Below are 25738 nucleotides of genomic sequence, written 5' to 3'. Positions count from 1 at the left end.
GGGGCTAGTCTCGCTGGAGATGGTTGAGTACGTGGTCTAGGTTTATAACACAGAGGGTCTTATCGCACCTGGCTCAACCAATGAAAGTAGAGACAGTGGAAAATAATTGTCAGTCTCTCTCTTCCTCTTTTCCACCTCCTGAAAGACCATCACCTAGGTGGCCATAGTCACAATGCAACACGGCTCCGAGTGCTCATGGAGTGCAGGAAGTTAAAGAGGAAGTTGGACGATAAGGTGCGTGTGGAGCGGGTCGATGAGAAAAGGGAGGGCTTGGTGTGGATTATTTAGTGAATGTATTCTCATTGGATTCATTTGCGCACAAACGAGGACACAAATGAGGACACAAACGAGACACTCTCCACCCAACATCCAACAAATGCATGTGTATTTAGTCTAAGTGAAAGAGTTTATGGAAGAGGGTTATGGCCCTTTTTCCTCTTTTCCCTGTACAGCGTGCAGAGGCAGCATGGATGATCGGTATGCGTGCCAGTAGGTCGACGTCCTCGAGCAGTGGTGCACGTAAGGCACGAGGTGAGACAGAGAGGTGAACAAAATGAAGAGAAAAGGCTAAGGAAAAAGTAGGGGAAAAAAAGGAGAAAATGAAAACAGAGTAGATGAGAGAAAATAAAGAGAATGAAGTCACATGGGCAAATCATTGAAGGCACTTGAGATATGGCGCGTACTCTCTCTCTCACTTCCGGTGGAGATATTCAAGTGCAATGGAGATATGACGTTACTTTTTCACAGCCTCTAGGCTGGTGGAATCGCCAAAGTGAGAATCGTGGACGACTTCTACATTTGCCTCCACCAATGGGGACTTATCCTCGCCACTTTCCAACTCGGCAATTTTTTTCAATAAGAGGACAACGTTACCTCAGTCGTGCGTAGATGATGCTCCTGTGAAGATTCAGTATTTTTACATGTGACTTTGTTGGGCTTTTATTCGTAGGGAGTCAATTTGTCATATTTTATCTTCCATGCACTTTTCTATTCAAAGTGGATGGTTTATCTCTCTGAGGAGAACCCATTGAATTCCCGCTGAATGATTGAATGAATGGGATATACAGATATTCACTATGAGCAAACGTACAACGAGTGCATTAAATTCCTGCGAGAGAATCAGACCAGAAAGATCGAGAAATCCTGGCATTCAGAGGCTAGTGTGGCAGGATACATCAGCCAATGGTGCATGTGGTAGTCGTGTGCATTTTCACGTGTATGATGGAATTCAAAGTGAAGACTTTGAAGTCACCAATCCCCGAGTCGCTCTGCGAAGGTTTGATATCATTTTCTTTGAATTTTTTTCTTTCTCCTCTTCTCCTCATCACATATCCATTATTCTTTGTCTATTGCTCTCCTCTTTCGTATCAGAGGTGAGAAATTCCCCCTGGAACAAAGTGCCATTACACATTCCCCAATGGTATATTAATAATAAAAAAAAAAATAAGTCGCGCCTTATATTTTATAACGGCAGGAAGGCATAAGCCGACAGGAGAGTACAGATCATTTGATCCACATATTTCACGCAATACGCGGGATTCATCATCTTTATTGAATATCTGGGAAATATTTGTAATACCCGTCTACATATTTCCAATTTCAAACACAAATATCGTTTCCGCAGACAATCAGTGGAACTCTTATCAGTTTTAGTGAGAACCGATCGAAATTTTTGTGTCAATAGAAATTTTCCATTGCCGGCACTTTCTATTTTCTCCGTAACACTGACACTATATTTTTTATTAAAAGAATCTCGATGTTTATTGTGGAATTATCCATAATCCGAATGATTCGTCACGTTACATTCACTCTCTCTTCTCTCATTATATTTGTTTATCGATTTTTAATGTAATTATTCACACAGCAATTTAGATTTTCAACGAAACCATTAAGTCTCCTCTGATATATCTGATTTAATAATAATAATATTCAATATATTAATAATATATTAATTCCCATCAGCAATCGCAATGTGGAGAAAGCAATTATGAAATTCCGCGCTCAATAAAGCACTCAATCGACAAATTTCCCCTGGATATAGCTCGATATATTAAAATGTTATCCAAATATAGTCGATATAAATTACCATCACACATGTTATGCATATCACGCCGAATAGTGCACCCCTCGCTGCTCACATCTGTATATTTTCAATGGAATAATGGAATAACCCGTGATTCAGTGAACGATCAGCCATTCAGCTGGTGCCATTCAATATCATCAGGTATTATATCTCCACGGGAACATTTCCGGAATGTTTTCGACATTTTGTGATGATCATCCCCGTGACAACACTGCGGAGGAATCAAGAAATCAAATTATATCATCGAGCGATATTCATCGCTGAATTAGGAGATTCTCAAAGGATTCATTTAATTATTAACTAATTTTCCAGCTCCTAGGCTGTTTTTAATATTCCGCGATGATTAATTGTCTCAATGGTTAAAATTGCTTATTCAGTATGCAAATGAATAACATGAATGAATCTCAAATAGTTGAAGAGGTGGTGGGAGGATGGAATAGAGGTACAGGTCACGGAGCTAAACCCGCGAATACAAATAATACAAAGCCATCCCATACACAATCCACGAACACCACACGAATGTATTTCAACTCGTGTGAATTTATCTCCAGCGCGAGTTTATAAACTTTATATGCCACACGGAGCGAATGGAATAGTTTTATACCCTCATCCCCAGCAATTTGCCATTGGAACGCAAATTTGACGAGCAATATTTTTGTCCTAACTCAAACCGCGGCAATTCAAGCACACAATCTTGACAATTGGAACAAAAGGCAAGTGGATGGGATTGAGAGAAGGAAGGATTTGCACCAGGGGTAATTGGATTTCGAGAATCTCCAGAATGTCGTGCATTTTCTATATCTCAGCTCCAGTAACAACCATTCAAATCTTCATCCTTTTCTTTAGCCACCTTGTCACCATAATCCGTCGTAACGATGGTGTTTTCCAGATTGTTGCGACTGTACGAGGGTAGACAGTACCGTGAAGCAGCAAATTTTCTTGGTAAATTGCCTCGTTACACACTGGCATCAACACTGCCAAATATACCAGTGGACCTCGTGATAGAGACATTGCCACGTAGTCTGGCCCTACTTGAGGCACTTTATCAACGCTTTGGGGAGATGGAGAATATTAACCAGAATGACCTGATGCGATTACTCAGAGTTGACCAAGTGCTTTGGAAAATTATCCACCTCATATCACAGAGCCCGGATAACCGGGGCCTCCGAATCTGGGCTAAATTGCTTCTGACTTTATCGCGAGTAAGTCCTAATGCACGTACACTTGTGGCAAATCGCAAGAAATCACTCGACCAAGCGATTGAGGGACTTGGTAAACATGGACCAATTCCCTGCTCAGTCAGGAGTGGAGAAAAACGTATTGGACACTCTGTGGAGACTCATTTGCTGCCATTGACATCTAAACTCAGGGAGGAACTTGAGCTGCGGATCGATGCATACAAACTTGCTTTGCACAAGATTGAAAACTTGGGGAAGGATGCGATAAGACGCTCAAAGGGTCTGTATTCCTTCTCTCTTGCATCTTTAAAAATTCCTTTCATGGACTATCCCAGTCCTCCCTGAATCCTCCCCTTCATTCGTCCCACGAATGAAATTTCACGAATTATTTCAGGCGATCCCCATGGACTTCGATCTGCCTCGCATCAGCGATTACTCTCCCTCAGGTACAGCGAAGTTCAGCAGCGACTCATTGACAATCAGAGCCTGTTGAATACCCTAGAGAAGGGAGTTGGACGTAATTTGGAGGAATTATCTAATGAATTGTCACGTAGAGTTGAGCAGGACAAAGAGGCGCTCCGTCAATGGACTTCACTTAGAAAGACTTCTGGTGAGAAATTCAGATGTGGTGATAGCAAGGAGCAGCCAGCTCTGGCATCGAGGCTCCTTCAATTCTCCAAAGCCTGTGGGTTGGCCTTGCAATTGATGAATGGTATGCCAGGCTCCACTGAATCGGTTAGTAGTCCTTGGTAATTGATTTTTTTAATCTCATTCTCCTGTTATTTTTGGGATAATTGATAAACTTCCCGGCTCCATTGATTGATTAATAGACATCCAGCTGGTGCGGTGAATTCTTCTCAACTGTAATTGAGGACGAGAGATACGATGTGACAGCGACTGAATCCAGCAGCGCTGGTTATCACACGGACGACAGTTGCAGTCCAACACCTGAACCCACTGTGGACTACCACAGGTGTTTAGAAAATGCATCGGATTATAGAGAGAATGATGCAACGAGAGTAGTCAAGCCAGGATTACTCGTATCAATTGGAAATTCACAATCATTTTTCATGATGACCGTCGAGGATTTAACTGATACTTACGTTTCACTCTATACTCGTGCACATTTACATACCCTGGACGCCTTGGATGCACTCGAGCCACTTAAGGACGCCACGGATCTAAAGTTTAAAATACTTTTTTCCGTACTTGTGGTAAGAATAATGAATACATCGTTCCATACTTTACTTAACGAGCTCAATTTTCTAAACTGTTATGGATTATGTTGGAGTGAAACTCACCGAATTAGGGAAACACGAACGTGAGAGAATATTATTTCCCTGGCAAATGAAACCATCGATGAAAAGCCATTTTTCAGCGGGAAAAAAATCCGTCAAGTCCAATTAAAACAATCCGCTAAAATTCAGGGTAAAGCTATTTCGGGGCACTTTCATATGCAGATTCTAATGGATTTTGAGTGAATACCGGTGGATTAATAATAGAATATTAATCTTCAACTTTCCAACTGGCCATTCATATCACTGAAAAACCAGGAAGTAGTTTTCATGCAATTGATCAAAATTATTTGAGCCATCCATTTTTACATAGCGAGACACGGCTCCATCATAAAAATGATATATATCCCGGTTCCTTTTTCCTGATATCGAGGAAAAAAATCGCTTCATTAATCCGATTAATGAGGTTTGTAATTAATGAACAGGGAAAGAGCGATGATAGAAATTGATTACAGTTGTCATGGCGTATAGCTGAGAGTATCCAGAGCGGACGTAAAAGGGAGGCATCGTACGTACTGTCAGGACCAGTTATCGACATCAATGATTCCCACAGCTGTCAATTATCTGATGACATAGAGTTATGCATGAGGCGACAATTGGCAACGACTGGATTTGCAAGTGGTACAAATGACGTTTGTTTACGCGTTATGTCACAACTATCGAGTACGCTGTACGATTATCCTTGCATCAGTAAATGCAAACAGTTGCGTAATTACTGTCTAGCTAGTTCACATCTAGCTTGGGCATGTTTAGCAAGGGATGAGCCTCTTGTACTGGATACGGGTGAGCAGAGGCAAAGATTCATGGATATCGAGTACAGGCGTGAAGTACACACTCGACATCCAGCATCACCAAATCCCGAGGGCAAGAGGATTGTTGGAGTCGTATGGCCGGGGCTCAGACAGACAAGTCTTCAGGGACCCTGCTTGTACAGGGCTGTTGTACTCACTGCCTAGAAACTTTTACCAACGAAACTTCCGTCTTCAATCCTCACATCTCTCTCTACACCCCCGACCCCATCTACCATCTTCTATATATTCTCCTTTTCCATTGTTACACGGTTAATGCTGTAGTTGAATGTAGGAGTTTGACTATTCTCCTTAAACTTATGGAACTGGAGATCAATCTTGCGGGGACCTTACCTTGCAGTCGTAAATACTTTCTTAATTAAAAATCAACATATTCTCCGCTTACGTGGGGGAAGAATTTTAATTAATCGAGATGTTCATTCAAATATTAATTATTATTACTATTTTTTAAAAGAGAAATAGATTGTAAAGTGAGTGAATATCCAATAAAATGGCCTCGAGAATATTTGAATGTTATTTTTTATATTAAAAAAATCAAAAGACAATTTTTCTCCGTTTCATAATGGCACCGTCATGTTTCGCGAAATTTATTTACTTATTATGATTGAATAGACCTAGAGCAGAAAGTAATAAATTTTTATCGAAAATGGAATAGATTTTCCAGTTGATTTCCCCGTAGTGCTAGTTCCGCGCAATAAATCCTAGCGGGTGATTAATCGAATATTGGTTTTTGTTACTGCAATTTGGAGCGAGCAGAGATAGTGCATCAGTTGAAATTGAAATGATTTTTGAAGCTCGATTGTATCGAAGGGGCCAACATCGCCCTCTCGCTGTGAATATCGAGACTAGTGGTGACAACACAAGCAACAGAGATGAATAACCTCTCAATAATATCATTACCACCGAGATTCGATTGATCGTAGCGAATTGTATTCTTCGAATCATTTCCTGAATGAAGTTTTCCACGAGTTTTGCATAAACTGACATTGGGAAATGGCAGGAGTTGTGCCATTGTCGGGAAAAACAGTGAGGAAACAGTGGTTTTCCCATGGTGAGTTAAACATTAATCCAGCATGACATCATAATAATTCCCTCATTTTCCCTCAACAAATTTTCCTCTATAATAGACGGACCTAGGGGATCCCTCAGAGGTCTGAGATCTCAACTCGCAGAAGCTGGATGTGCAGAGTCCCAAGTAGTCCTTGGAAAAGAATTACTGGAAGATACAAATGGTATGTAAAGCCCCAATAGTCAACCCTAAATCAATAGTCAACTGTTAAACCGAGACAGCTCAATTCCCCTGAGATTTTATTGTTGGCAAAATCCCTCAAATCTCTCAAAGAAATTTCCCCATCCATCACTTTCTCGTTGTAAACAGGAGAGTTTCTTACGACCCTGTAGAGTAGCATAAAACGTCAGGCAATGTTATCTAAAGAATCTGAATAAATGAACTATCGCATAAACTCAGAAGTGAAGTTGTAAACCACGATAACGTTATTTAACAGAGACTCCCCTTTTTCGGAATACATATTTCATAATTGAACTTATGAATGAGATTTTTATAGCTTCCATTACACTACAAAAGTTTCTTATGAGAATTTCAACATTTGAGATTGGAGAATTTAACCAAAACTCTTCTTCTATCAGCTGAGGGAATCTGTAATATACCCCATGGATATTAAAACTATTCAATTACTTAGGTAATTTTTTCAAATCCTCTTTCATATTCGTGAGCGTCCGAAGTATTCAGAAATTTTCAAACTGTGGAAACACCAGAAATGAAAAAACATTTTTTAATTGAAAATCATTAGGGAAAATACTGCCATTGCAAAAAACTCTATTCACCCCGCCTCTTTACCGCCGGTTTACCACTGAATTCTCACGGAATAATCTCTCTCCTCTGAAGAACGCGATGTGGACAAAGAAGAAAACGCCAAACTCGGTGTGTACTGGTTGACAAGGGCCTCGGAGCAAGGGAACATGGAGGCCACTGAAATCTTGAAAAAATGCCTGGAAACAGGACATGGTATAACCGAGCACAACTATTACGACGCTAAGAGTTGTCTGGAGATGCCACAGGATGAGAAATCGGCGAGACGTGCGGCACGCGAATTATTCTCAAGTCTCTCCAACGGGGAAGACTTTGTGACAATGGATCAACTCCGTCGACAATTAAGAACAATTCGAGATGGATCACGCCGAGACTCAGACGATGATTCGCTGCACTCATCCGAGGGTAATTCCGAGTGCAGTGGAGCTGACAGGGGAAGCTACAGATCCTTGGAGTATCCCGAGAGCTTTGATCATCAGGGTGAAAAGATCACTGAAGCAGCATTAGTGTCCGCAGCGACAAGTTACGCTCGTGGGCTTCTGCCAACAGTATCGAGAGCCCTCTGTATGGTCAACCAAAGGCGTTTGGAGCTCGAGAATTTCCCCCTGCTGCAAAGGCCCTTTGTCCATCCCCTGGAATCCCTCAAGTGGATGTGGGAATGGATCGTCGAGAGAATTGGAAGACGCGGTGGTACTTACACCAGATCCTTCCTCACTTCCAATATCCAAACCCTAATTCTCCTCATCGTTTACTCCCTCTTTGGCACTGAGAGCCTAGTCCTCTTCGTGCCAATGGTCATCTACTACCTCTCCTTCATCATCATGGTGGTGGCTACATTTCAGATGCTCCAGTGCAAACGAGAATTTCATGATTTTCGAAATTGGTCGGGCCTTTTTATCAGCTACTCGGGGGGAAATTTGAATGCTGATGAGGCCGAGTACCAGTTCTGCAGGAATAATCTCAAGCCATACGGCCACTTTTTTCTCGCTCTTCTGGTGAATCTCATGATCTACCCAGTGATCGCACACCAGTGGACACCACAATCCGAATTCACTGTCATAGCGGTTGTATTTACTCTAGCTACATTGTACAACTTCGGGTGGAAGGACTCGTCGAAGCTACCTGACTTTCTCGCCCTCATCAGCTTCGCTGTTCATGTTCTGGCGAAATATCCCTATGAAACGGATATCGTTGTCGCGCAGACCTGGAGATTCCTGGACATCAGGGTTCCCACGTTTGCATCGTACGTTGTTGGCAATGGGATTGAATTCTGCTTGAACTTCAGGGCTGTATTTTACCTTCTGATTCCTGGGGTCTTCGCCAAAATGGCAGGGAGGGACGGGTGGAAGGGCACTTACAAAACTCTCATTCCTCATTGCGTGACCCTCAGCTGGTGGCAGATTGCCATTTTGAGCTCCCAGGGGGCCACTTGGTATGGATTGATCAGGGGGGCATTGGCACTCGTTGGAATGGTCCTGTTTTTGCCGATAGCTGGACTTGCGTCTATTCTCCTACCCATCATCGCTGCTGCCAGGTACCTGTCCGATAGTGATGTTGCCATGAAGATTGGTATCACTGTGGTAATGGGCGGACTGCCATTCATCGCCTCTTGGTACTTGAGGAGAGTCCGGGGATCCAGGTTCAATTGGATTATCACTTATGTCCAGATTTTGGTGGGGGCACTCGCTGGGATTTTTCTCTGCTGGCCGGTTATCCTGGATTATAAGAACGGTGATGATGGAATTGTTAGAATTCCTGGGGTTTCCTCGTTGACCTGGGAGCAGTTCCAGAATCACTGCCACCAGCCTGCCTGGGAGGAGCTATCCTCCAAGGCTCAGGTTCAGATCCAGTGCGCACATCTCGAGGGAATTCCCGTGTTTTGGGAGGGATATGTTACTAATGTCAGGGTTAAGAGAATTGATAACAGCATCGCAGGAATTCTGAAGAGACTGCCTGAATCCATTGAGAGTAGCCTTGGCTGTGTCTTTGGGGAACCTGTTGATCAGACTGTTTGTCAGGCATTGGATTCTACTCGCAAAACTACCTGTGAGATGATCATGAAGATGCAGAGGGGAAAGTGTCAAGTGGTAAATTGGAATCGATACGAGTTTGAGATTTATGTTAATATGAAGAATGGACTCTGGGGGAGCAATACAGAGATCGTTCTGGTGGGGGATCACTCGTTCATGAACTTTAGTTTGAGTATTTATGCCGGGGATAAGATTCAATTTTCTGGGGTGCTATCGAATGAGGGGGGCGAGGGGGAGTCCCTGCTGGGGGGCACCAGACCGATGGTGCACCTCGATGAGATATCGTGCAGTGTTTGTCATAATATTCATTTAAAACCCAGCAAAAGACATAGAGAATCTATTATTTCTGTTGCAGTTGTTACCAAGACACTTGTTCTGGGGGTGAAGACTGTCTTGAATTTCTTATTGAATCCTTTAGTTGTGTTTAAGTGAAGAGAAATATTTGAGGGCTATTGGGTGAGCTCTAAAAATTACATTTTTCGGGTATTTTTGTATTGTGGAAATTCAATGAACTCGACTTGATTGGAAAACTGAAAGTAAATTAACTGGTGTGATGAATATTGACTGTCGTTAATGGAAATGGCGAAGTGCTATTCATTTAGGGCTCTTTTTAATGGCTTTTTTTTTCATGTTTTAGTATTATTTTTATGGTGATGTTAATGCATGAAAAATCAATGACGTTCTGAATGAATATTCATAACTATTCATTAGTGTATTGTGTAGAGATAGTAAAAATTGACAGTCTGTGTTAATTCAATTAATCAGTTCTTATGGAATGTTCTTGATCGATTCTAGTCAAGTGGAATTCGCCATTTTTACGTGTAAAAAATCCTGATTAATCTTTTCAATTTTTTATTGTACCGATCAGCCGTTTCACATTCTAGAAATGTGAAAATTGCACCTTCACGCTTGTGTAAAAATAGTGTTCTTCGAAAAGCAATTTTCGTGCAGGAATTGGCCCTTTCGATGTGAAATATGTGTAATCGTTTCGAGTTACCGCCCCTCTAATCACAATTAATTAATTATCCAGTACCTCATTACATCTCAATTCGAAAAATATTTTTCTTACTCGTGATAGAATTTTAAAGGGGACGGAAAAGCGATTAGAGGTGCTATCGATGTTTATGCAGCTGTCTGGATTGATAAATTGACACGAGTCGAGTGAAAAATTCATTCCAGAGTTGAATGTGCCTTGTAAGAATGGGAGACTTCAGTGAATAGAAATAGTATTATTTTTCCGGCTAGCAATCCCCAGTGAATTCTCAATCTTATAAACCATCTCGATGTGCCAATCTTAGATCTCACGATTGAGTCAGAGTCTAAGAAGTAGTCATATATTTTTCTCTTATTTTTAGGAAAAAAATTCAATGAAGAATGAACTGCAACTGATTGTAATTGTTCATTACAGCTTATTTCAAAGTCACATGACACTTGTAACCGGAGGATTATTTTTATATTTACGAAATATATTTTCATTTGGAGACACTGAGTTTTCCTTTATTACTGAACAATCATTTATTTGGCATTTCCGTTGACAAGACATCTGTACAGGTATTACGCATTATTTATATTATGTATAATAATAATATACACCGGTTGCTTAAATCGATTTACATATCTCTGGCTGTTATTAAATGTTTAGAAAGTGTATTGTTCCTGGGGTGGGCTTGGAGGAGAACTAAAATCCTCAAATCAGTCGGTGTCTCCTTTTTTTTATTCGATGGAGAAAATTGATTTTAATTTATTTACACTTTTACAAATATAAAATCGGTGTTTCTGATTCATCGATCTACAGTAGACTCCGTTATAGCCGCGCGCATGGGGCTGTAAAGGAAGGAAATTTGAATACGAGAGAAATTTAATTTTCAGCATTATTTTGCTCGGAATTCAATTTCACGCCGGACGAAGCAATGGATTGTTTACTTCTTGGAACCCGGAGGTATTGGACTTGGGGAACCGAAAGATACGCGAAAACAGAAATTGAGAAGAGGTACGACTGTAACGGTATTCTACTGTATCTGTTGACTGATATGAATTACTCGTAATTAATGTCCTTAAGTTTAAAAAAATCAGTAAATCGGAGGAAATTAATTACCAAACATTGGAGATTAATTTGCCTAATCTAATTCATGAGGATTAAAAAAATAAAATAGCGAGTTACAACTCGTGTGATGACGCGTATCACTGGCACCAGAGGACTATCAATTAAAACCTAATTACTTTCCTGAACTCTGAATTACCTGTAAAACCAGTGGTCACCGAAAAAATAAAAATCAAACTTTTAATTTCAGCTGGGTACTAAAAACGAATTTAAAACCCCCTGCAGTTACGTGCACTAATTAAACCTGCCTTTGTAACGCGTAGTCTTCATCATGTACTTGAATATTTTATGACACTTCAAATTAATTTAAAAATTCCAAGAGAGGGAATTACAAGACATCTGATGGTTAAATATTTTACACATTCATTGAGTCTATCTATAGTCGATTAGATGAGTCCGTGGATATTCTCTCCATACCTCGAAGAACAATAATTAAACCAATGAACAATTTTCGCACTCACTCATTTGCATCCAGACATTTTGTAAAAATTCCGTAATTATTGATTCGGTTTGCTGAAACATCGAGTGATTAGTAGAATCGCTTTCGGCTGTTTTCCTGGTGCTTCTGATAGAACATAACACCGATAACGACACAGGCGATCAGGGCAATAGCTGCCACCAGCATCAGGAGGAATATTTTTATGCCACTGAGTGAAGAGGGTTTCGGATCATCCACGTGATCCCTCGGGGACTCGAAGAACGTCGCTGATGGGATTATATTAGACCTGTCCTCTGTATCCTTTGGCTAGGGGAAAATTCAGACAAATACATTTATCGTGTCTTTCGTATTTGTATTCAAGGGTGAGACGCATGACAAATAGTGAACGGACGTGATGAGAAAATACCATGATATCCAAACAAAAATGCGCATACAATAAAATTTCCGAAAATTTAACGATTATTCAAGAGTATCAAAAGAGAAATGGAAGTGATCAATTAATAATTATTGTACCCACCTCATTCGGTAGATCCAACTCGAATAAACGAACAGAAAGAATGTCATGGTTATCAGAGAGATCTCCAGTGGTTGCTGTGATACCAAAGTGATAGCCAGTTGGCAACTTAATGCCACTGACCGTAAAGCACGGCTTCCAAGCAGCTTTATTATCAATATCCGTTGACACTGAAATCACGAAAATTGCCTGTCACGAAACCTGTACAGTCTCCAGAACAATAAACACGAATAACTCAAGCTTTGATGGTCTATGAAATAACAACGAGGTTGCCTCACAGCTGTTCTCCCAATTAATCAGCTGATTGAAACCCATTGAAAATTTTACGGTAACGAGGAGAGTTAACGACTCTCCTCAACCTCGAGGATTCTGAATAGAACCCATTTTCTTAAGGCAATAATTTTTTTAATGACATCCAAGTAACTTGGTTGTTAGTGGAGCCATAAGTTTTACCTATTTTCTTTTCTATTCAATTTTGAGATTAATTGAACTCATTTCTTACCAGTGAGGGTATCTCCTTCGTATCTCACAGCGATGTGCGTATCGTGCTCAAGATTCCGGAATTTCGATTCACATCCGGCTAATTGTGTATGCGTTCCATCTCTGTCGTGGTCGTAATGCAGGGAACCGTTGTTGACCATTGCAGAGATGAAAGGATGTTGATGCTACGAAGTAACCATGAATTCAAATCGTTAATCAATTCCATGTGAAATAAATATGAATAAGGGTTTTCTACGACAGTAATAATAATGCAAGACGTTCTGTTACAATTCACCGTATAATGGAACAATGATCGCAGTTTCTCCCACAATAAAAAAAAAACAGCCATAAAACAAAACAACATACATTGTGAGGACCGTTGTGATTGCTATATGTATCCAGGATGACAGCCAACCCATGGAAGAAATCCTTATTCCCAAAGACAGGCCCCGACTGCATTTTGTCCTTGGCATACCATATCGCAAACCCATCCCCGAATAGTTCTCGGCCCTTTCCATGAACCTTAAAGTGCAACTGCATCTCCCAGTTGCGTACGTTGCACGGCTGGAGAAAAAATATGAATTAAAACATGGAGTGATGTAATTAAAACTCATGATATCATACCACCGAGTTCCAGAGGGCTCCCTGCTGACTCTGGAGATCTGGAGTGATCCTGATATAATCATTCGTCACCATAGTACTCCCCATGAAGTCCCAGTACGGTATTGTCATGCCCATCCCTAAATTAAAGGAATATTCAACGCATCAACGAATCAATGGGAGAAAATCGTTTGAAAAAAAAAATCATGACTACCAGGAGAAGCCGTGTAGTTCATTCCATAATAATTCTAACCTCCAAACGACTGATAGCAATGGTGAGGGGTAAATGGAATGGAAATAAATTCGTTGTGAATGTCTAGAGGGTGAAACTCACCTTGATAAGGCCTGATGAGGGAGTGCTCCCTTTTCATAAAATCCTTGGTGTTCCATTCGGCAGATTCGGCTCCCACGGCCCCGAGAATACCCAGGATCACCACATACAAAGATGAAAAACGCATTCTTCTGTTTTATTCACAACTTTCACAGGCATATGAAAAAAAAAAATATGACGTCTCGACGTGGGAATTAGTCGTGGTTTTTGCCTCTGTCCCCTTCAGCACGCACGTCTCAGTCTTTAATTTAAATTTATTCCAAGAAAATTATCAAAATGCGACCACTTATCGGACAGAGTCACGAATGCAAATGTAAATCATTGAGGCATGCGCAGAAAGCCCGGGTAATAGTGATGATTTTTGTGGCCCAACCAGACAGTGCCACCGAGATGTCAAGAGACAACGAGAACTGACGGAAGTATCAAAAGCGGAAGTCCCGAGATTCTATTGATAAGTTATCGATTTGCCTGAGATGGGAATCCCTGAGTTATCGACCTTGGGTAGAGCGCTGATATATAAATTTAATTAATTAGGTTCAATATATTTTTAATTTTACTTTTCGATATGCTATCCATAATTTAATTATAGATAATTAACTTGCAATAGACATCGATTTTTCATTGAACAACAATTAGACGATAGTGGAAAATAGAAAAAAATTGATTCAACTGATTGAACACATTCTTTTGCATTTTTTTTTCTTGTATATTATATAACGAAGACCAGGTGTCATATTCGCAATATATTTGGCAGGGAATTGCGGCTGTCATACTCTCGGAGTCGACATCTGCGCGTGCGGCAATTTTGAATAAATCGATAGAGACTTGCGATTGCGTACCCTTGATAGTCCTGGAAACACACTCTCATCTTGGGATGTCTCCCATCCCCGGGGTGTTTCTTTCATCTCCCTTTAATTATTAGAAAACCCCTGACATCCCCGCGCGAACCAATCCCAGGGCAGGCCCTCTGTTCAACCGTACGACAAGGGTGCGTCATCCACCCTGAATTGGTCCCCAACAAATGTATATAAGCGGGTGCCCGAGGATTCAGTGTTAGTCCAGACAGATCCGGATTCCTTGTAAGATCGTGGTGTACATCCACAAATATCTTTCGCTTCCCAGGTAAAATTTTATATACCAATTATCACATGCACACATTCACTAATGAATCTGAGCATTAAAATTCCCTGAATGTGCATCCACGTGTCCAACACGTACACTGAGAAAAAAAAAAACAATATCTGGTGATTGAAATTATTAGATCGAGTTAGGAATTGGAGAGATCTTATCCTGACTTTGTTCTTATTTTTATCATTCGGCAGAAGTTATTCTTTTCCTCAATGTGGGATGCAAGTTCAGTTGTTCATAAATTTTTTATAACAACTACGAAGATGTTTTAATTGATAATGGTCATGGTACTGCCTCATGTAAAGAATATGGAACCCCTTCCATCTTATTTTTGAATGTGTCTGGGAGGTGCGCTTCTTGCGTCTCTGACATAATACTGACGAGAGGGAGAGGATTCCTCCCTTGAGGAATTCTTTTGAGTTGCATTTTCAGGATATTTTTTTAAAATCGTGTCACTGCCTAATTTGGCACGATTTAACCATGGTGTAGGCCTACTGGGGATCCCGCCATGTAAAATAAAGGGAACGCATCAAAGCACAGTACCTCCTGGGTGATGTGGAAATCTGTGCAAATCTGCAAATTTGTTTACCAATAATATTTACCTATTTCGCCTCAATTTTTACAATTTTATTTTCACCATTCGAGATTTTTGAAGGAGAAAAATTATAGAGCTTTTTAAAAACCCATTTACTTCCATCGAGAATTGAGTTCGATGTCTTTCCAGTCCCATGATGCGTTAATTTACCGATCCCTCAATTTTTTTCAGGCTCCATCGAATCCGATCTAATCTCATGTATCTCCTTCGTGACAAGAGAATAAAAAATGAATGCATTATTTGCATATATCCATACGTCAATTCCTTCCATCATAAAAATAACTCACACGAACTCATCTCCGTCCTCATCCACTCCTCTTCCTCCTCCGGACCCTCACATTTCCATTGAGGAGATGTACCAAATCCCCCAGCTTCATCCTTGCACATAACAGCCTGGAGAAAAGAATCCAGAAGAGATTAATCGGTCGAGTAGAAGACCACATCAATAACATCCACGGAAGATTATCAAATAACCACCGAAACCCCCGCCAGGACTGAAAAAATAAAGAATCAGGAGATATGTGTTGGCTTTTGAGATAAAAATGATGTTCACTGCACCACAGGACACATTAACTATATAATGAGATTTTTAGGACACGTGCGAAACGAGTGAAGATTAAAAAGTATTTTATTTTTTATTTTTTTTTATTTGTATTTCATGTAGAGCAGATAATAAAACCGTACGTACATCCGGACGTAAATGAAATACGTACATACGAGAGTGAAATTTTTTTACCCCAGCCCGAGGGACTGATCTAGAATTTTCGGGGGAGTGACTTTTTTCGAGAATCTAATTGTTTCATCAACCACCGGTTGATTTCATATATATTCCAACCCGATAATGGAGCCCTACAAAAAATAAACCACTGGACAAGTCCAGGAATATTGCACTGAAAGAGAAGTTATGGGTTCAATCCATAACAATTCGCACTCACGTCATCCCTGGCTGTCACAATCGTGGAAACGAGTGAATCCTCCTGCTGATTGGAATTCAAATTATCCCCAGCAATGGTATATGGATTAATCCCCCTCCGTGGTCACCCCCTGATTTGCTGTTCCGTTATTTTTCCCTGGAAGTCTCCTATCCCCTGCGGAATTATTGGAAAAATCAGGAGAACTATTGGCATTCAAATTACCTCAATTTTCCAATTTACGAGTGCAATACCATTCGGGGCATTTAATATCCCCATCGACTCTATTCCTTTAGTTATATTCTCAGATTGTAAAGACGAGGAGATTTTTTCCTTTCACCCTTCAACCAGAGGGTTGACCGTCCCGGTCTTCCCGATTTCCCGAGCCACCCCTTTAGTTCAGTCTCCAGGATTTCCAGTTGGCAAAATTCAACTCCAATGGATTCAATCGAGGATTTGAGGATTCGAGCGAGGGATCGTTGTAGATCATCTGTTGGAGAGTCTGTAAAAATTGGAGGGACATAGAGAAAAAAAGACAGATGGAAAAAAAGAATGCAAAAGAGGAAGGCGAGCGTGCCATGGCGTGCCGTTGGCTCCGTTGGGCAAAGAAGCCACCGACAGACGAGTGAAAAATGAAGGGGGATATATCCACCTCCTTCCAATGGGCACCCAAGTGGCCCCGGAGAACTTGCAGGCGAGCGAGGATAATTGCGAGAAGAAATCGAGCCGAATGCATCAGCGAGTTGTGGCATGCGTCGGGCAATGGCCATCAAGGTGCACTGAGGTATATGACCTAGTTCGTTTCATCCACATTTTTTTTTTCGCCCTCACTGTCCTTTTTTCATTATTTCCATTGACCCATTGTTTTTCCATTGAAATGCCAATCGGTGGGATTTTTTTTGGGGGCCGGATTATTTATTGATAACGAGATATATTCTGTCATCTAACTGTTTCAGGTCTAACGAGGAACCACTTTGGAAATTTAGGGGGACCACATGCAGGTGCAATCGGCAATTTTTATCTTTTTGAAAGTTTTTTATTCGGATCAATTGAATGGCGGAGATTCAGGTTGCTGCGTAATTTCTTTCGAACCTGAGGCTAAGGGCAATTCTCCTGTCTCCAATCTTCTGATTTCAGGGGCTGTTAATTAGGGGCTTCAGGGATATTTTGCTGGCATTCCTGTTAATGAATTGATCTGAACTGGTAGAAATAGTTTTGAAAAATGAAATACTGGAGGTAATGGAGTGAGTATCCATCACTCGTCAGTTGATCATTCATTTGGGAAAAATAGTTCCGATAATTGCATCGTGTGTTGATGATTAGAAAATCACAGGTTGTCATGATTAAATTTTCAGATCAGTCTGACTGATAGTTTCTTCACACGCCAACGTCTTCGAGGAGTTATTCACGAAATCTCTTTAGTATCTTCAGAAATTTCGGTGAACGTGATTTTTGATAGGGCAATAAAACACGCAAAAAAGTGCTCATAAGAATACCACAAAAAATAACATCTTAAATTCCGACATGAAGACATCAATTAAGCCTCTTTCATCCGCCTGTCAAGACCAAGTTGAGCTGGCGTGTTTAAAAAGTTGAGTAAGTGTCCAGACAAGAAGTTTAAAATATAATTTTTATTACTCCATTGGATTTAACACATCCAGAAAATCAAATCCCAAAGTTAAATTGCCTCGGATTGTCCTTCACCAACAATTTCTCTTGATTCTCCATTTCCCAAGTGTCAAAACCCGAGGCGTGATTGCCCAGTGAATCTTGAATACTAAACCAGTTACCGGAAGTGTCCGGTGGCCACCAGGAGGGGGTCCTCCAAGGCGGCATGTCACACACAGACTTCATTAATTTACGATCGGTGTGCGCAGGAATCGATGCAACGGTTCGGACTGTGGACTTGAATTACGAGACACTGTCGAGTCATCAATACCATAATAATCCCATGAAAATGGACAGCGCGATGAAAAAGAAAAATTAAATAAACCAGAAAACAGGGGGTGATAAAAAAAAATCTGTACTTTACGCCTGAACCCAGGTGAATGTCCTTTCTGGCAGTTTCTTCAACGGCCTTACAAAAACTTTCACTTGCACTCGGCATTGTTAAGCATTTCTTCTTGAGAAAAGAAAAACAGACGAGATAAGGATAGAGCGAGTGGGATAAAAAAAAGACTGAAAATTCACAGCACGTCGTCAGACTCCCTGCACTGTATTACGTGAGTGGAAACGATTTGCAAACTATCATATCGCTAATCGGGCTACGCGATACCCGCATGGTCTTCTCTCATTCTCAGTTTTATTTTATTCTCATTTTGTTTTCTCTCGACTTTGAAGACCACCACCACAACCTGCAATTACAGAGATTACTTTTTTAAATTACTCGGATGCACGCGAGACATTTTGACGATGGCATCTGGCCCCCTATCCCGCCACCTCTTTTTTTTAAATTCCCCGGGCCTTTCCATCATTTCGATTTATCTTTTTTATTTCATCCTCGAAATCCTCGACATCCTCGATTCTGTTCGAGAGGCAGCGATGGGGGTGAAGGAACTCTATGTGTCTCTGAACTCAAACTCAAACAAATCCCCAATTCTTTGCGTGACTGTTGAATGAAATAAAAGCAGGCAGTGAAAATAAAAAGATATAAAATTGAATTTATTTGTCTTGACAGACACATACATTGTGCACTTATTTCAACGGAGTGGCTTCTTTTCGCGGGGAGAGATATCCAGAACGGAACGAACGAATCGCATTCTTCATCCGGCACCGCTTACATTTAATTGGGCTTCCCCCCTCCTTCATACTGATAAATATTGCCGCCCGTCTGTTGCTCCTGACCTGAAAAAAAAGCCAACAAGGGGGATTCAATTAAATAGTTTTGAGCATTCGGTTTAACGTGAAGATGAGAAATATGTACCGAGGAGTTCATACCATGTGATTTCGGCCTTGGTCACTGCAATTATCCTCGAAATTGTTTTCTCCTGTAATGAGTGGTGTTGAATTGGGAAAGGTTTTTTTTTTTAAACTGTTGGGGACGAAAATTTATAAGGAGAAAAATAATCGTGAAGAAATTTGGGGAAAGTAAGATGATTGGGGAGCGAAACGCCATGTACGTTTGTACTGTTAGAGAAAATGGAATTTCTCGGATGGTTTCTAGGTAATTTTTTGGAAAGCCTATTCGAGGAAATCCCCTATTTTTAGGCGGTCAAGAATTTTTTATTGGGACATGAATATTCAGGAATGAGCATTGAATAATTATGTGTAATTGAAAATTCAAAAAAATCGTCACGTAACATTTTTTTTCCCTTCAATTAGTTCCCATGGGAGGAGTGAATCAATCAAGTTAAATCAATCAAATTGATGGATTTAAATTAAGAACAATAATTTATCAATAACAACACGTGTGTGGAGTTCATCTTCATAAATAATTCGTTGAATATTCAAATTTTTCCCCAAAATTCTCATGACTCGGTATAAAATTCGCCGAGGGTCTCCTCTACCTGGAGTATCCCATAATTTATGATGACTCCTCTCACGACGTAAGACCGGAAGTAATTTAGAATCCTCCGTAAACCAGAATTGACATTGGTTTTATTTTTAATTGACGATGACAAACATAACGAGTCGGCTTGAGTAATAAAAAAAGAAAGGAGGAAGGCGTTCTATTTTTTGAGTAAACGTTAACACACGTTTTACCTAAATTTCACCAACGGATAATTACGATGTAATGGAATGAGAGGCCGTCAGGAGAGGGTCAGCGGATGTGTGTTGACAAAACGTGAAGATTGTCAGGATTCAGACTGACTAAATCACGCATTCTTCATCAACTTCAAAGTTAAATAAAAAAACGCGTCATCATGGATATGAAATATAAAAATATCACAGAGACTGTAATGATAAAAAAAATGAATTAGAAAATTGACAACCGAAAGAAACAGGAAGAAATATTATTTACAAATTTATAGAAAATAGCCCATTAGATTTTATTGACCCACGTTTAGTGGATTAGTATGTGTCTCATTGTTTTATTGTTTTATCGTTTTATTGTCGTCTCTTAATGGTTTTTTCTTCTCTTCGGAGAAGTGGATTGGAGTTAAATCAGGCTTTGGGTTTATCAAACCAAAGAGGCAGTCGCACCATCAGGTCTGATGCTACAAACGCACAAGTGACCCACTTGGAGATCCATTCCAGTCGCACACGTTGCATTCAAGGAGGCGAGAAGCGAAATCCTCAAGTACACAACCCAGTCTCATCTTTCATTAATTTTTATATGATCGTTTTTTTTCTTTATGACGATACCAACTGAAATAACCGAGACTGTTGATTCCTATTGCATCTGCTCGATTATAGTAATCGTAGAAATTTATTGGTCTTCGTTTATTGGTGTTTGAGTTCTCTTGGGGTTTTTCATAATGTAACTGTTACTGAAGTGGATTTAATATTCACTTTATGGTAATTGAGGTCTTCAATTTTTCAAACTATCACACGAATTTTCACTGTTTCACTGTTTTTCACTGAGCATTATCGTTGGTCCATCAAGCCAGAAAATAAACTTAGCATAAATTGATCGTTGACGAGTATACGGAATATCAAGGGGATGGACTCTGTTGCGAGTCTTGTATCTCATTAATCTTTATGATTTTTTATCGTAATTCCCAATGGAATAATCAAGATGTGCTGGGGATTTTAATGCATTTCAATCGACCAGTCACTGGCCACTCGCATATTACATTCACTGGATTATACTCATTCCACAAATCCACTGAAATTTACTTCATCATTGCGCTGGGATGTGTCATGATGTGACGCCAAATTGGATTTAGCATTGCATTTTCTGGGGAGTTTATAATTTGTCTTTCCTTTTTATTCAACTGCCTGTCGGATGAAAATGCGAATTATTCTGATGGATCCATCAAGCGAGAAAATTCAATTTGCATAAATTGGTCGTTGACAGGAGGTGAAATGTCAATGGAGTAACAAGTCCCATCTCTCATTAACTTTCATTGAATTTTTTTTTTGTCATTTAGTCTAATGCACGTCAGTCGTGTATAAATAATTCTATAAATGTTAAATCGAATTTTTGGAAATGTCTTGTCAATTCTTGTCGAATGTGGGAGAGTCAACATTAAAACGTGAGTAATATCTGTCTATAATATAATAATATAATATTATCTGTTGCTTTAGTTCCTCGTAAAATAAATAAGCAACACTTATTGTTGTATTTTGTGTATGGATTTTCACTGTGAAGATTTTTTTTGAAATAGAAACTGATGCGTCTCACTCGATTGGTCACTGGCAATAAATTTCACACTGACTGGATGATAATAATTCTAGAAATATCTTAAAGCTTCTATTGACATCGCAATTATTCAATCCTGTGAATTAGGGGAAGAGTAAATAATAAGCTGTTTATGCAATTCCTCATTATCCGTTTACATTTTATAATTAGCGAATTAGCATAAATTGATCGTTCACGAGAAAATAAAAAACAAATTTTTATCATAAAATTTTGTTCGGAGTAATTACTATTGGTCATTAATTCGAAAATTATCAGCAGTTAATCAATAGTTGGGATTGGTATTTTCAAAATTGTCGGATTAAATTGATTTTTATACTCGACTGCAGATCGAAATGATGATTTATATCGGCAATTTGTGGTAATCGAAGTCTTGGCAAATACGACAATTGTTAGCATTTTTATGGCGTTGGCGTTCGACTCATAAAAAAGAAATTCCCATTTTGAATTTCCAAGTAAATAAAGTGTACGATAGGTTGGACTCGGATGGACCTTGTATCTAGCAAGTCTCATCTGTCATTGATTTTTATCTGTTCGTTATCTGTTCGTTTTTATTTCTTTGGATGAAAGCTGGGGAGGGGAATAGTCGAGCGACGCTCACGCTTTTAATGCATCTCAATCGACTAGTCACCGATCCGAATTACATTCACCAGATTATATTATCAATGCCGACGATTTATTGGAATTTAATTGATAGTTGAGTTAAATTGACGATTCGCATTGGATGGAGTTCAGGAAAAAACTGTTTAAGAAATTAATGTCCGTCATTGATGATAAATGATATTTTCTGCAGTCAACGAATCCATAAATTTAACTAGGTACTTAAATTTTCAAAATCGTGTGAACACTGATTATCGAATTTGTTTAAATGTTACTGGAAGTGGAGGATTTTTTAATGACTCATTGGATTTATTATCCTATTTTTCACAAACTAACGGATTCGGAGTTTGAATCTGTGAATTAAAATTCCGAAAATTCCCAGGTGAAAGTTCATATCCGTCAGACTGCTAGGAATTTATTGAAACTTCATAGAAATCAGCAATTATTTATTCAACTTCCAGGTTTTTGACTTTGAAGTCTGTGTGAAGACGCAGCAAAGAGCAGCAGTTTACGAGATAATTCAATAATTATTTTCGGAATTTAACACAAGTCATTGTGGGAAAATCGGACAGACAGTTAACGGTAATTAAACGGTTAATTGAATTCCCATTCTCAGTACATTCTCAATCGACTGGAAACTCATTGTCCATTTAAATTTCCCAAAAATTCCCCGGATTTTTTCCCATGAATGATCTGTCATAAAAAATGCGGTGAAATTTCCCATCAACGTAACAAAAACCAATGTACCTCAAACAAAGGTAAAGACCCATCTTCCCTCGGTGGAATCATTAAATTCCCACAGACTCATTAAATTCCCAACGAATAATGGAATCAATTAACTTACTAAATGAATCTTATAATCGAGTTTAATTTTACAATGGAATATTGCGACGGCTTTCACCAGCGTACGTGGAGTTGGCTGATGGATGTACGAAAGAAAGTCGGAAATCCGTTGCGCTTCAGACAACAAAAACACTAATCGATGTCAAACATCATCAGTACCAGCAATTAAATTCATTGTTCCTGTTCTATCCGTTAATTATGTGGATCAATTACTGAAATTTACATAGTTAATCCACGGAACGCTGTGTACTTTACGGTAAAAGTGGAAATGCTTGAGCAAATGAGTTGAGACAAGATGTCTCAGTGCGCTACTTGACAAATGACAATTACCCATAATGCCCGTGTAAAATCGACAAAAAGAGTCAACGTCTGTGAGCCATTTGTGTGACTTTCACCAAATTAGTGGAGGTTGTGAAGTATTCGCACACGAGAGAAGGACAAGCACCAGCTGTTGCGTACCATCGTATTAGATAGGGCTGCTTATGAATCTGCTTTCGCTTTCGAAATCATAACGCACCACCTCCAAGGCCTACACCTCAATTTATATAAATATATTCTTTACGTTACTTTATGCCACCATTTTTTACACATACCCCTGCCCCTTGATCACACTTACGTAAATATTTTATCGGCTAGAGTATCTCCGTGGGGAGGACTTCCTCGAGAGCCAACGACTTAAGGTCCCCCTTGAATTCCTCATTCCCAATTATCCACATAAAAGCTATTCCATGGGATTAGGAACAAGTGATACATATTTTACAAATTTATTTTTCACCATTACCGGTCATTTGACGCTTTTACACCTATATCCAACGGGACAAGCTAAATTGAGAGCGATATCACGCCGCCAATCTTATAACTCTGGGTTAATGGAGCGCGCTGGAAAAATCCCGTGTACATTATGTAGTACTTTTTTTATTTACCTTTTTTGGGACAAGTTGCAATCACTGGCCAAGTGGAATCTTCTGGTTTCGAAAGGGGGAGGTGGAGAGAATAATATCGAGGAGGCGCATTTCCATTGCGTCTGAAGTTGATGAACTTTGGGGCCAAGCACAAACAGGGTCATTAAACGAGTCTCTTCCTCCTCATCCTCCGTTCGGCGTCTTATCCATTTCTCCTTTTTTTTTTTCCTCGTCATTTATCCCTCTTCTCTCTCCACCTCTTCCTGGGAAATGTCGAGATTTATTTTCGATAACACGGAAATATCGCTGGAACGAGGTATTATCAATTTAACTCAAGTCACATTGTTCTTTATTCATGAACAACTCTCCGTCTTTAGGAGGGCAATGTATTCAAACGTGAACTTGGTTTTGACTTTGAAAGAGGAACAGTCGTTTCGACTCGATAGTCACCGAGATATTTCGAAAATTTAACGCGACAAGTTTTTCATCGCTTCTGGAGAACTACTGACCCAAAATCACTGGGCCTTTTTCAACTACTCCACGGAATATATATATCTTTTTCTCCTCCCAATGATCACCATCTGAAATAAATAATTGCCATTGAGAATTGCATTTACCGTACTTTCAAAGAAGAAAAAAAAAAAAGCTCACCAATAAAAATGCACAAATGATATTCGTTAAAAGTGATACCTTACCGTTAACCCATACCCTTTTATCGTATTTTCCCCAGTGACCTTGAATCAGAGGAATCCGCGATATATCGGAAAGGAAGACGATGGTAATGAAGAGGAAGAGAAGAAGCGAGTCAGCACTGAGAAGATGAAAAGAAAGGAGAAAAAGGAGAAAAAGAAGGAAAAGAAGGAAAAGAAGGGAAAGAAAAAAAAGGGGGAAAAAGGGAAAAAAAGGAAATAAGTTAGTGTCGAAAGACGGCGGAACAGCTCGACTGTGACGGGGCGCCGTGTGGTGGCTTTCGTCGATGTCTGCGACGGGGGCCCCCGCAGGCAACTGCTGGAGGAAGGAACGTAGAGTGGTAGAAGACAACTACAGCCGGGGAATACTCGTGCGTTCTTTGGTCAGTACCTTCAGTGGCGTTATGCCGATCGGAAAGAACGCACATCACATCCACCAACACCATCTCCACACATGACACCAGTCAAACATCACAACCCTCATCATCCCAATCAATCAATCAAACGTATCAATAATAATTAAACAACCAACAATTACTCATCATGTCAGAAACAATAATGACGCACTGGCGTGACTTGCCGTGCATCATCCCAGTTCATTGAAAAGTCAAATGCCAAATTATAAACAATTAGTGTCAATGTGCTGAGTAAACGTAATAACAGAGTGCAACCGGTGCATGCGATACAGTGAAATAATAAATAATTTATAAAAAAAAAAACGAAATTTTTCATTCCACTGGTAAATTGAGAGTAATAATAAAAATTGTTATGAATTTTTTCGATGGAATGAAACGATTGCGCTGAAGTGGACACCGAGACACGCATATGGGGTATGTCGTCAGTCATGTAATAATTAATAAATATTAAATTGATTTGCCTGGATGTTGGACCCCTTTGGAGGTGGTATCGGTGCGGCAAATATGTGTCACTTTTTACGACAGTCACTGGATTGCGGTGGCTGTTTGCGGTGGCCGTGGCCTCGAACCCCTCCTGATGAGAAAGATCCCAACCTCCTCCTACCTTCTTGTTCACGTTGTGTATTTCCCCCCCCGTCATCCACCCCACCATCCCCCCTCC

General features: G+C 39.9%; 4 protein-coding genes and 1 long non-coding RNA gene across 10 annotated transcripts in view; 3 read left to right on the top strand and 2 right to left on the bottom strand.

The window, feature by feature from the left end:
- Window positions 1-795: 795 nt before the first annotated feature.
- On the top strand, window positions 796-5984 carry LOC105262841 (uncharacterized). The gene is made up of 5 exons (XM_011298654.1): window positions 796-1276; window positions 2973-3541; window positions 3656-3996; window positions 4092-4475; window positions 5012-5984. The coding sequence occupies exons 1-5, from the start codon at window positions 1077-1079 to the stop codon at window positions 5510-5512; spliced, it is 1995 nt and encodes a 664-aa protein (XP_011296956.1). The 5' UTR covers window positions 796-1076; the 3' UTR covers window positions 5513-5984.
- A 219-nt stretch (window positions 5985-6203) lies between these two features.
- wfs1 (wolframin ER transmembrane glycoprotein wfs1) lies at window positions 6204-11215 on the top strand. 3 transcript variants are annotated; one of them, XR_891858.1, is made up of 4 exons: window positions 6204-6416; window positions 6493-6597; window positions 7272-10552; window positions 10635-11215. XR_891858.1 is itself a non-coding variant. In XM_011298653.1 (3 exons), exons 1-3 carry the CDS (start codon window positions 6359-6361, stop codon window positions 9656-9658), a joined length of 2550 nt encoding a protein of 849 aa, XP_011296955.1. In that variant the 5' UTR covers window positions 6204-6358; the 3' UTR covers window positions 9659-11215. The 3 variants fall into 3 exon arrangements, 1 of the variants encoding a protein (XP_011296955.1); XR_891859.1 differs by having other exon boundaries at window positions 7272-10777; window positions 11096-11215; XM_011298653.1 differs by having other exon boundaries at window positions 7272-11215.
- Window positions 11216-11607: 392 nt separating this feature from the next.
- Window positions 11608-14027, bottom strand: LOC105262838 (vesicular integral-membrane protein VIP36). Its single transcript, XM_011298652.1, has 6 exons — window positions 13695-14027; window positions 13385-13500; window positions 13127-13324; window positions 12783-12945; window positions 12284-12450; window positions 11608-12072 (listed from the first exon to the last, which is right to left on the bottom strand). Exons 1-6 carry the CDS (start codon window positions 13816-13818, stop codon window positions 11857-11859), a joined length of 984 nt encoding a protein of 327 aa, XP_011296954.1. The 5' UTR covers window positions 13819-14027; the 3' UTR covers window positions 11608-11856.
- A 4973-nt stretch (window positions 14028-19000) lies between these two features.
- Window positions 19001-25738, bottom strand: part of LOC105262835 (uncharacterized) — a 7556-nt gene continuing 818 nt past the window's right edge. Inside the window, exons 1-4 of one of the 3 annotated variants that reach the window (XR_891855.1) lie at window positions 24668-24759; window positions 23994-24553; window positions 19249-19312; window positions 19001-19169 (exon numbers count right to left, since the gene is read on the bottom strand). This is a non-coding gene — a long non-coding RNA (uncharacterized lncRNA). Of the gene's footprint in view, window positions 19170-19248; window positions 19313-23993; window positions 24554-24667; window positions 24760-25738 lie in introns of those variants that run through there. The other 2 variants (XR_891856.1, XR_891857.1) reach the window with 2 other exon arrangements.
- The window catches only part of LOC105262836 (serine proteinase stubble), a 7339-nt gene continuing 7004 nt past the window's right edge, over window positions 25404-25738 (top strand). For both annotated transcript variants that reach the window (XM_011298650.1, XM_011298649.1), the window contains exon 1: window positions 25404-25491. The gene's annotated coding sequence lies outside the window, so the exon portion shown is untranslated. The remainder of the gene's footprint in view (window positions 25492-25738) is intronic.

This window comes from Fopius arisanus, unplaced genomic scaffold (genome assembly GCF_000806365.1).
Source record: "Fopius arisanus strain USDA-PBARC FA_bdor unplaced genomic scaffold, ASM80636v1 scaffold00011, whole genome shotgun sequence".
Classification (NCBI taxonomy): Eukaryota; Metazoa; Arthropoda; class Insecta; order Hymenoptera; family Braconidae; genus Fopius; species Fopius arisanus.
Note: the sequence above shows the minus strand (reverse complement) of the source record. Positions and strands in the feature narration are given on the sequence as shown.